At 36.4% G+C, this 13051-nt stretch overlaps 1 protein-coding gene across 1 annotated transcript in view; it reads left to right on the forward strand.

The window, feature by feature from the left end:
* Window positions 1-345: 345 nt before the first annotated feature.
* Dad (Daughters against dpp) overlaps window positions 346-13051 on the forward strand; it is a 204233-nt gene continuing 191527 nt past the window's right edge. The window contains exon 1 of the mRNA XM_085945399.1: window positions 346-1084. Coding sequence (XP_085801525.1) covers window positions 763-1084 — 322 coding nt within the window. The 5' untranslated portion in view covers window positions 346-762. The remainder of the gene's footprint in view (window positions 1085-13051) is intronic.

The raw sequence follows: 13051 nt of genomic DNA on the forward strand, positions 1-13051 counted from the left end.
GTACGCCTATTCGGATTGCGAAGCAATTAGAGTGAATATCAGTGGAAATATAGATCATCAAACGGTGACTTGCTTGTGGATACGTCTTGTAAATAAAATACACGTAAAAGTAAATAAATACATAACCGGAGTGCTTGTTTATCAATTTGAAACTCCGGCGGTATTCGCGGGGCACGGGCCCGTCGAAAACCCACTTCATATCAATTTGCCTAATAATAAATAAGGCAATAATTCTTCAGTAAGGTGCTTTATGATAATAAAACAATAAATAATTAATTTAATTAAGATATATATCAAATTGTTTCCCAGCGCACTGGGACATATCGATAAGACGTTTTGTCTGCCAACCTACTTACGTTTACAATATTATATAGTCATTAAAATACCTAGTTTTTAAATATTAGAAACCGCTTTATTTCAATCAAAAAATTCAACATATCAAAATTACACATTTTGTAATAATATTATATGGTGTGGGTGAGTGAATAAAAGTGTCTTGTATTGAAAGTTATCATATCAAATTTTCGTGAAATCCTCACAATTACATGGATAGTTTTGTTTCTTTTATTGGCAGAGGTATTCGGAAGTATCCTGTCGAGCTATCCAGCCAGTGTCGTTTGTCGGCATGCGCGCAGGTGGTGCAATGCCGGTGAGTTTCATCCAGTGGCACAGCCGACTGCGCGCCAAGTGAGGACCGTGGGTTGTTCTTGTTCGTGAGAGGCGAGAGAAGACAGAAATCTGCGCAGATGCGCGCGCGCCCTGATGTTCCTCAACAGGCGATCGTTGGCGGGGCGGCGGCTGCTGGCCTACGCCGCCGCCCCGCTCGACCGCACCCCCCAGAACGACGACTGCGACGTGCTGGCGGCTCTGCCGCAGCAAGACCTCGACGTTCTGATGGTGGCCCTCAAGTCCCGCGGCGCGGAAGGCGGCTGCGTGAGGGGCGGTCCTCCTCACGCCGCCGTCGCCTCTTGCCGCCTCTTCCTCTGGCCGGACCTGGCCGGCCCCGGAGACCTCAGGCCCCTGCCGGAGTGTGCGGCTGGCCTCTGCTGCAACCCTTATCACTGGAGCAGGCTCTGCAAACCCGGTATGCATACCACACGACTACTTTTAACCCATCTCCACGTGTATCTATAACGATTTTATTATTGACGTAAGGCACCCTGCAGTAAGAAGCTTTTTGGTGTTTCCATCAATATGTACCAATGAAACTTTATTTTATGAGATGACCGAATCTTACATTGTCCACTATCAGTTTGGACTTATTTGAAGTTAGCGGCACAATAACATAATTATTATTAAACCTCATTGGTTGCACATTACCTCTTTGCTCATTCATAACAATGTGCGGCCCCGATTGCGTTACGGCTTACCCCTTCCACGACACGTAAACATATCAAAATAATATGAACGCTTAAAAACCCTGTGCAAAGTCAGCAACTATAAATGACGATGCAGATGCAGTAGCTTTTCCGATTTAAATTAATATCATGCGATATATACGAAGCTGCTGGTGTTTGTCAATTAACTATGCCAGTTCCCTATTAAGACACCAAGATCAGGAGCTCTTGCGTCGACAGACGACGGTCCACGTTCAATACTAAAATGAATTAATCGATGGTGATCATTGATCAACCAAATACAATGCTTCCAGCCGATTAGGTAAAGTAAATATCTATTCCATTTTCAAGGGGATTAGAAGACCCATCATTTTGTAACCATACCAATATGTTAAATTATCCTTGAATAATTAGATTTCTTATTAATATTGAATCGCCTACGTCTGGCTCGTTATAAAAAATATTTTTGTTTAACTTTATCGGCATATTTTTTATCCGATACACCAATTTGCATAAATGCAGCGGGTATTACGAATAAAGAGCGGGCGCCTGGCGCCTACCGCCCATGTCTCCATTTTATTTATAGGCACGTCACTGGTGCGCCGTATGTTTCATCTCGATGCGATTAACCCTATCTGTGCATGGGTGCCTGTGTATTTTATTTCAAATTTATAATATTATCTTCCCGCCAACAAGATGCACTGGTTAATTTGAAATATTATTATGCTGTTACCGCATGACAAAATACTACAGAGATAGCACATTCTCCGGCTACAACATGTATCGATTTAATTACAATTATGTACACATACACCTCAATTATCCGGATTAATTATCGAGGAAGTGGTCTAGATAATGAATGAATGATCAAATCAGTTGTCAAAGAATCTCACTCTAGTAGTTGACAAAGTAACAGCATTTTCTTCAGCTTTTGTTAAATTGCATTTTATTAGTGATTTACATGAAAGTATGACTGAAGTTTTGTCATCAGAGACCCGCATTTCACCATATTATCCCTTGATGATCTGTACTCAGGACCGGTGCCTGGCGGGAGCCGATCTGCTGGCCTTGTCCAGATAAGACCATACAAACCATAGTAATGACAAAGCTAGTCGCCATGGACCAATGCTTTGAAGTCGGATTAGATTTATTATTTTATGACAGTAATACCTAGAACCAACCCAAGAAACGGTGTTCTCAAATATTACCAATATTGAATGCGCGTTTCGTTTACGTGACACATTTCAATGCATATTATGATTCAGATAAGACGTAACTATTGAAAATAACATAGGTAGGTATTAACACGTTTTTAAGTTTATCCCATAATTATCCACATTCTTGATTTAACCTTGTTACTTACTTTCCATTATTTTGTATCCCCTGTTCGAGTCGAGACCCTCCGACGCTAGATTCGCTTTTCATGCGGTTAGCTGTTCCTTTTCGGGCGAGACTGTCAAATGTATAATAATTGTCGCCATCCTTCTTAGCCCTCGTAGCCAAGCTTCTCCTTGATTTAAATTATACCTTATTATGGACATTTGATCCCATTTCATGACATGACATGTCATCGATATTATATAGTAGGTATGTACCTATCTCTCACCAATCCTGTCTATAGGTACGGCAGCATGTAAGAGAATTCCATAAAACACCCCAAACTAACACTTTCCACTTATTTTTGCACATGTTTTAAATGTTTTTCAAGTAGTTTTATTCAATGTTTGTTCATCTGTTCACGGAAAGAGATATATTTATCTTGGTCCGCACTAGGTTTTTAATTATGTATGGAAGATGTTGTTACATCAAATAAATATAATATAAGTCTTATATAACTACAGAAATTAATAATACCGTCGAAATGCCTCGCAAGTATATTGAACTCTTGAATATTATGAGGTAATCTTCCGCGATATCTGCATCAAAAGCGGTCCCCCGACTCAGGTGCCTTCAGATTTCAACACCACCTGTGCAATTAACACGTCTCTGACCTCCAAATACCACTGGGTCCACTGCTAACAATGCAACCGACATGCCACCTGTCTTCTCATTCTCGAACCTAATACCTCTTTTTGGTTATGCATTCCTACTAGCTAATGTCACAATATGCATAATATCAATGGCGCATTTTCGCTTTAAATTTTATTTATAAATTATAACTTCCTGGATTTATTAAGCTGTTCACTATACTTACAAGTCATTTAATCGCTTAGGTAGTAATGTTTATACACATTACTTAGCAGTGGCGAAGGGTGACTTTTGGAAAGAGGTAGGCTGTGGAGATATGATAAAAAGAGCACACTTGTCAGGTATACTTACGAGAATAGTACGATATTTACTACTAATGAATAGGCACACACTAATAAATGATAACGGCACACTAATTCAATGAAACTTCAAAAACTCATTGACGACATAAAAATGAGCGATGTGTTTAAATTACGTATTTTTCAAAACATGTATACTTACCCATCAAAAATCATTAGATAAAATTTATTTTTATTTTTAAAAACAATCTATACTTACTTATTTATTAATATTCGATTAAACGCCGTTGAAATTATTTTTTTAATTATCTAATTATTAATGATTTTGGACAAAGTGCGCAGTCGTGACAACAATATTATGCGCGAATGTTTTAGGCTCTGCGAAAGGAGCTTGCCTCATTTCGTACAAATCAGCAGACTTGCTGAGGTTACGAGACGTAAAGTCCATACAAAAAAAAATCAGAATTATTCCAAACATAATCGGAAATTTATTTACGTCGAGAAGTCGCGGCATTTATTATTTAATTTACGGCGCGGCGCGCTGTGGTTTTTTTAATACCTTTGCAGTTGTTTTGTAAACTGTGTAATACTGTAATACATTCCTACATATGCGATCTCGTTGGCAAAATAAATTATTTTTATATAACATAAAATAATGAAGTGATTAAGTATATAAATATGTCAATATGCAATTAAAAAATATTTTTCTTAAGAAGGTAGGCTTTAAATAATCGCCTAGTATGGAGTCTTCGCCACTGTTACTTAGTACCTATAACATTTTAAAATATAACTTTTTTCACGTTATTTGGTACTTTATAAAAGACATTGTAATATATAATATCAAACACTTCATAATGGTTATTTATTGGATTGGCATTTACGTTGTGGAACTCCATTATAGTGGAAGCAATCAACTAATTCAATGCCTTTAGGACAAAACAGTTGTAACCACCGGTCATGTGATTAATAACATTGTGGATATTAGTTAGGTTATTTCATAATATTCGTAATGGATTTTATACAATTTTCAAACCTGTACCTGGCCTGAACGTATCATAATCCCAGAAATTTTGCCTTATATTTCAAAGAAAAGATTATCAAAAGTTTCTTTTGTTTACTACCAATAACCGATAACGTAACTCATTTAATTGGGTGTAATTCGTCGCTGGAAGTACTTGTTATTCACCTGATTTAGTGGGGCAGTTATAGTTTCACAAACTTATTTAAAAAAAACTGACATAACAAAACAATTTCACTCAACAAAACGTAGACATAATACGGATTAGACTCAGATTAGAGTGTCTTCTATCTAATTTTATATACATTGAGTTGATTGGATCAATTGTTTTTTTCTTTTCATCCATTTCTGAACTGAGCAACTAGATTCTAGAAAGACAATATTATAGGTATCAATTGTGTTTAATGACAACTAGCCTAGATTTAATATACGTTGTGCTTGAAACTGCGTGATTTATGGAAAAGGATGTACAAACAAACCCCTTACCTTTTTTACACACTGAATTGAAAGATCTTTCATTCAAGCCACGTAGGTCGTGGTTTCCTCATACTATACCTACTACGGACCAATCAATATGCATTGCTATTTTTTCCCTCAGCCAACTTCGGACAACTTTGCAAAGAAAGCGAGATATAAGGTGTTTTTTTCTCAATTGGTCGAATAGTGCGTGGGTAGTTCAATTCATAAAATGTATGTCGGCAACGCAACAGATCGATTCATAAATAATTATGGATGCAGAGAGCCTTGGCGTGCGACAGTAAACTAATTAATATTGGATGCATAAATAATGCGAGGCGTCTGACGTTTTAAACATTAACCCGTCGACGACAGGACGCCGTCTTTGATAGTAAGTAAGTCATTTATAATTATAAAGATTGTAAGCGTAATAAAAAAAAATACTTCCGAGAAGGGAAACAATGGTGGAATCAACAATCAATTTTATCAGGTAAAAAGAATCTTGACACATCTCATATTTTGCTAATAAATTCCGTCCCGTGGCGTCACATTACGTTACCTTACTATTTGTAACTATCAGTGTTGCCAACCGTACTATAATTATAGTACAATACTATAATTTTGATTCTGCAATACTATAATTTTACGCCAAATATGCCAAAATACTATAATTTTAAAGGATTTAAGCCAAAAAATGTTCCTGTACTATATTTTTTACAGAAATACTATAATTTTTACGCCTTTCTACTATAATCAGCATGGAAAAAGATGGCAACACTGGTAACTATACGAAGCTATGTATTTTTCAGTGGCGAAGACTCATTATAGATTCACCAGTATAAGTTGTCCGCTGAGTGTGAGCGCCACATGCTAATCTTGTGAATAATTCGTTGAACAATAGAAATGGTTTATTAAAAGTTGTTGGCAAGTTCAAGTGGACGTTATAACTAAATATTTGGTGAGAGCCGGGCGTCGGTTAGTAATTAAGGCAATTAATATTCCTTGATTTAAAACACAAAAACCTATAGTCAATAATAACGCAATTTAATAACATTTCATGTAGGACCTACTAGTTTAAATTATCGTAATTAAGTAGGAGGCCTGTAGCTTTAAAGCATATTGGCGCGATACCAGTGGATATACAATCCCAAATCAAATCCCGTCAGGCATCGTATTTTTTCTAGTGGGTATATCTGAGGTGTTTTCAATTGTTCTATGTTTAATACTAGACATAATTTAAGTTTAAAGTATGTATAGCTTCAAGGTTCAGCGGAATTACGTTGTAGCGAATAATAAGGGACCGATAAGAGTGGATAGATCTTGAGGAGGCTTTCAACCAGCAATTGTAACAGCTGATGATGGTATACCGTCGAATAATTTAGTGATTACTTAGTATTATATTGACTTATATTATGAGGATTACGAAAGAAAGCAAAATTAAGTAGGGCAAAGAAAGATAAGCATTGTTGCAGCTGACGTTTTGTACGATTTGCTGACGTTTGGAGAATGCACGACGTGCAATTAGCTGTCAGTTCTGATGAACCTATATTTGAGGGGTGTATTTTCAAAGTGAACTTATTCCACTTCAACAAATTTTTGGCAAAAGCCAAAAAACTGTTTACGGTGTTGATGTTACATGAATGTTTTAATAAGTAAGTTACTTTTGTAACTGATACCGATTTTGAAGTTGATTTTTCTCCTGTATTGAATTCTATTAAGTTCTATACAAAAAATATTTCAAAATTTTATCCTTTAAATTCTGGCATTCATAACTCATTTTCATCAAGTAGTGGAATAAGTTCACTTTGAAAATACACCCCCCATTTTGATAATCTCTATGATATATTATTGCCTATATGACATGTATATGGATTTTACTTTGAATTTCTTATAGTTTTCGGGTAAAGTCGAAGTAAATGATTATTTAATAATATCAATGTGAAAACTGTCATAATGTTAGAATCTCGCTAATATTGGTGGACCGATTCATTCGAGTGTTGCATGTAATCACCACATCCATTTCCAATTGGTTAGTGAACCATTTTAAGAATCGCATATTTTTTTTAAATCTCAGACCACTTTGTAATAGGAAACCGGAATATTATACATACTTTATGATATTGTGAATAATGCTTACAAAAGTTCTCGCCTGATTTACCAAGGAGTGAGAACGGCTATGATCAGCTACATGTATTTTTTAATGGCACCCAAGAAATTCTTCAGCGCGGTGGACATTGAGATGGAAATACATGCGATATAGATTTACTTTTTCTTCCTCTGCACTCTTCAGCTTGGTTCCATCCTCTCAGTATTCAGTGTTAAATTATTATACCTAGTTACTTGATGGATAGCTATTCTAAGGATGTACGAATAAATATCTAAGTTCTCTGTAATTATTAGGAACTTTATGCTAGCATCTAGAATTTAGGAACGTGCCTTAAAATAACAGAAAGATAATGTCAAAAGCCCCCTATACTTTGAAGTTGTAATTTTGTTACCACCACAAGGAAAATGTCTTATGTAAATAAGTATTCTTTGCTCAATTAATAATTAATGATTTGAAAAATGTTCTTCAGTATTTTAGTTTTAGACAACCACAACAATATTTATACCTACTTAATAATATGCGCGCATAATTGAATTGATAACCATTTACCCATTGCGTAATACGAATGACATCAACGCCATTTTCATTTGTTTTGTTTTTCATCTGTCATCGGCTTCAAAATTGTGTTTTTAAAATTGTAACTGCGCAGAAGATCAGTGCGCATTTTAAGATTCATTTTTTGGAAATAATAAAATTATATTACATGATATTATGTAATATTATTATTGTGCCTCATCCGTTGACAGACGTCGGCGTTGATTTTGGCAACCTTTCCTTTGTCTTCGGATCCTCAGTATATTCATTCATCATATTATTATGCCAGGGTATCGCGCATCAGTAATCTTTGAAATCGAATCTGATATTGAAAACGTCAGTTTCGTTGATTGCATTCAATTGCATTGTAAATAAATAATTACCATGAAATATTGTGACTTATTGAGAATATGATGTTTTGACAGCGGCGTTGATTGAGAATTTACTTTTTGGGGTTACGCGCTGCAATGTGCAATATTCGGTGTTAAAGAGTATTTCACATTGACTGTTCGGCATTTGCATAAGTGCACCGCGCGGCAGTGGCGGCACCCGCCGTCCGCCGGTGTGCGGGCGGGCGCCTGGCGCCTCCGTATCGCCCCCCTGCCCCGCCGGCCTCGCCGACCGCGCCGCGCCCCTCGACGGTGCACTCTGTTCTATTCTACCTTACCCGTCACTGGCTTGGCATTTTGATATCGTTACAATTTACTATCGCACGTTTAAAATATCATTTATGAATGTTACTCTGCGATATAAAGGTATTCGTTTTGGTATATAACACGAGCTGGGAATTATTAATTGAATATTTTATACCTAGTTGCAATACATGCATTGCAAATACTTATCTATAATACTGATATAAATTCAGTTATTCCCAAAGAGTACGAAATCGAAAAACTAGAAGGATTTCAAACGTTTTTAATGTTATTGAATTAGTACCAATATAAAAATATTATTACTAGGTACTTAATTACATTTCGTATATTTATGATTTTTTTTATAAGCAACAGCTTTTCTATCGTCTCGGTGTTATGTACGGATGGTCATAGTCCTTCTAAATATTATTAATAAGTGTTCGGTGTATTTGTTACTTGTTTGTGGTCTATTCCTTCAGAGCTATATTTTTGTCTTTTAATGTGAATGTTGTCTCAAGCTGACCATGTGTTATATTCGAAACTATAATCTGTACAATATTTGATAATTTATGAAAATTAGTGATTATTGAATTAAAAATGGTTTGTATCTTAAGTATTTGCGGTTTTTGACAGATGCGGGCGGTAACGTGAAGTTTGATACAGTTGAATCTGGAATGCATTTATGATTTTTTCTCATAATTACATTTTCAGTGCTGAACTCAGTTGAGTGGGTTTAGAAACAATTGTTTGATTATACTTAGGTACATCTAGATTATAGAATACGGGGGAGACCGAAGCCATTGGGAATGTATGAAGTTTAAGCCGAAAAAAGGTTACTACGGCTAATCATTCAATTAGCTGCAAGTTATTTCGCATTGCAGATTAATTTGTAACATTTAACTCATCGGTTCACTTTATTCATTCGATGATTGATCAACCTAATAGTACCTACGTTGTTATTTTAAGCCAACTTTAAGACAGCTGATTAACTCGGGAGTAACTACCAATTCTTTTTCGTCAGGAGAATCCCTGTGCCATTATCGAATTGGTGCGTCCCATCATCGAACCCCTCGTCTGACAAATTCACATGATGTTTTTCTTTGTATGTTTGATACTGGGGTTCTACCCGGGCTAATGATGTATCAGGCGAACAGCAGAGGTGGATTAATCGGAAATCAAATTCCCTGTCGTTTCCTTTTTCCCGCCTTATAATGTAAAATACAAACTAGAATGTATCAGGCGAGCAGAGGTGGTTTTAATCGGAAATCAAATTCCATATCGTTCCTTTTTCTCGATTCGTAATTTAAAATAGTAGGTAGGTACGATAGAATATGCATTGACACAGTATCCACTAATATGAAGTGGATTTGTATGCATACTAGGCGAATAATTTGGTAAGATTTAGATTTAGGTGGTATTGTCGATGGCGAGCGGGCTAGCGCCTCTGTTGAGTTGGGCGGTGACCTCACCGCGAATAAAATAATGGCGGAGCTGTTCGGCAGAACAGCGGCGCCGCAGACGATGATGTCATAATCGCTCTGCGCCGGCTCTTGTCTTGTCTTTGACGTCTATCGAAAGACAGCACTGGCATTGCTGGTTTACTTTTTTTTTTTAATTTATGGCATTTGCGCGATGTCGATTTATAATATTATTTATGGTCGTATATTGCACTGCTCGTGCAGTCTCTATTTTACGTATGGCTGTGTTGTTCTTTTAAATTTAATTCGATGTTTGAAATACGTTTTGAGTGACATTTAAAAGACTGTTTTGAACACCCTAATAATTGTCATTCATACAGCGGATACTGAAAAATCTATTTTGCACATAATATGTACAAATATAGGTATTATGAATGTAATTAGCAATATAGATTATTCGAACGAGTGACGAAGGCTCGATTATTAATAATTTAATGTTACGAGCCGTACTTCAGTAAAACGGCAAATAATTTTCAACAGTAGGTGCGACGAAATTTGGCACTCGTCGCCAATCGGAGACCGACAGTCGAGGTGTGTGCACGTCGATTTGTTTTGTCATGGCGTCGGATGAATATATTCTTCGTGTAAAGATTACTAAAAAACTTTACGTATGGACTTGAAAAAGAAAACATGTCAGCGAATATACTATTATTATCAGTAATATAACAATAAACATAACATTAAATGGACGCATGTCGAATTTTTATGACAAATTATATTTCGTTCGGTACGCGTCATGCACAATCCGCGCATCGCCTAGCCACGATTTTTTAGACCATGCCTCAACTGAAGTGACTTAACATATTGATTGCCTAAAATAATTTATATATGTACAAGAATTCTCTAAACAATAATTGCCATGTACCTTCTTTTATTTGTTTTTCCACTTGACACGTAAAACAGCTTTAAAAACTAGCGACATCTATAAATAGGTATTGTGAAATTATTGGGTCCGTAATCGTACATAACAAATATTTGTTTGTACTATAGTCTATACAGATAAAAAACTTATATTACTCAAGCCGAAAGAGACATCTTCGCAGTAAATGAACATTTTATATTGCATATTATTTCGTTTAATTAAACATTATTATCTACAAATAATTGCCATACTAATGCATTCAAAGTATGGATCAATAACTAGAATACGATCGAAGTTTAATTTCGTGTCACGGCCTGACTATTAGTGGGCCCTGTTATTAGTCCCACCGTGGGGTATTGAAAACGGAAAATAACTGACTGTTTAGTATTATTATTATTATTGCTTGGCTTTTATGCGAGGGATGCGTTTATTTATATGAATGGCAACAATGCTAATATAATAATAGTGACGTGCATACATAATAATAATAATATTACAATGAATACTAGCAAAGGACACTACTTTCGTTTTCTGTCAGTCCGGGGTTCGTTGACCCCACCCAGCATGGACACTCTTCGTTTGCTTTGTGAAGATTGCCTTGCCAGAGAATTCAAACTCACGTACGGTATTATTATTTTAACGAAATGCGATACTAAATGAATATAATTCGCATTTGTATTATGCAATATGTCTAATTTTGTTCATACTCGTTAGTAATGGTTATATCGCCGATTTGGTAGAGGAAGGACATATTATTTTGGCATTGCGGCTACGACGTAATCACTTTGTAACGGTGTTAGTGTCATTTGAAAGTGACGATACCAACACCTAAATGAGTCGCCTGCAATGACTGCCACAAGAATCTGATACCATTAGAGTTCTAGACCGTAATACCTACTATTACCTACACCATTGAGATAATTATACAGCAACGTTCAATCGACGGCTCTTTAATCCCAAATTCAATTGTATTCTCTAGAAAAATATCGTACTTAATACTCTGGACTTAAAAATGTAAAATACTATAATTTTACGGCAAATATACCAAAATACTATAATTTTAAAGGATTCAAGACGAAAAATGTTCCTGTACTAGTGTACTATATATTTTTTAGAAATACTATAATTTTTACCCCTTCGTACTATAATCAGCATAGAAAAAGATGGCAACACTGCTTGAAACGTATTACTTTTAACTTGTTAACACCTATACAACTGTCTCAAATCATTCAATTAGTGTGTATCTGGACTGGTTTTTTATTTTTAATAAATTATCTCCCACCTTTACCAAATATTATAATATGCAGTCATATGGCTTGGTTAAGAGAGGCGGTAATGTATTGAGGAGAAAGGAAGTAAAGTACACGCGACAACCAGTAGACGTTTACGTCGCATGCCAATTAGTGTTCCGGGACGGTTTGGACATGGTGATTTTACGAGGGGACACGCGGATGTACCTCGCGCGCGTCAATCCGGTAGAGCAAGTTGTATACGTGGAATGGTGGAGTTTTGGTATTTCAAGGATTAATTTACTTTTAATTCGTGTGGAAAAAATAATTTAATTACAACGTTAATAGCTAACGACATCTATTAATGGTATGATTGAAATTATTGAACTTTTAATTCTAATCATCATTAAACTGCTACCTACCCTTCGAAGTAATAGTAAAGATGCAAAATTTTCAATTAAAAAAATATATGTTTTGTATGTGTGTGTGTGTAGTTATTCTATTCGTGTATTTTAATCCAACATACAGTCTTCGCCATGCATGTGCAACTTACTGCGCTTGTGCATGCCCGTCTTCCATGGCGCTTTACGGGTAAACCGTCGCGGTCGACAATTCGAAACACCTGCCCGCGCGTCTGCACGAGATGCAGGTTGCGCGCCGCTCGCAATGGGGCACCCGCCGCATCGCAGGTACCCCTCCCCCCGCTCAAGCCTTGCGCCCCCCGGGTCCCCTCCGGCGCCAGAGCCCCGCTCGGCCGCACAAGAAGGGCCCCAATCATAATAACAATAACGCGAACAAAAAGGGTATGATTGATTTTATCGACTTGTTTGGCTTTTGATTCGGCCTGTTAGCGGCTGGCTGTAGGCCTCGACTTGTTTTGGAAATTGTTTTTTAGTTATCGTTTTGCGTTAATGCAGCTATAAAATATTCTTTCTTATTACTACCCTAATGATGGTCTTTATGGAGACAGATTAAAACAGACCCTTTATAATGTTTCTGATATTAGTCCTGCAGGTCTCATCGGGTGTTATCAGTTCTCAATATTGTCATTCTAATATCAAGAATGTGTAAAATTTGGTGGGTATAATAAAATGTTAATTTTTTTAGTCAAATTAAACATCTGATCACACA

This window comes from Rhyacophila brunnea, unplaced genomic scaffold (genome assembly GCF_057557595.1).
Source record: "Rhyacophila brunnea isolate RB1 unplaced genomic scaffold, BYU_Rbru_1.0 scaffold_18, whole genome shotgun sequence".
NCBI classification, from domain to species: Eukaryota; Metazoa; Arthropoda; class Insecta; order Trichoptera; family Rhyacophilidae; genus Rhyacophila; species Rhyacophila brunnea.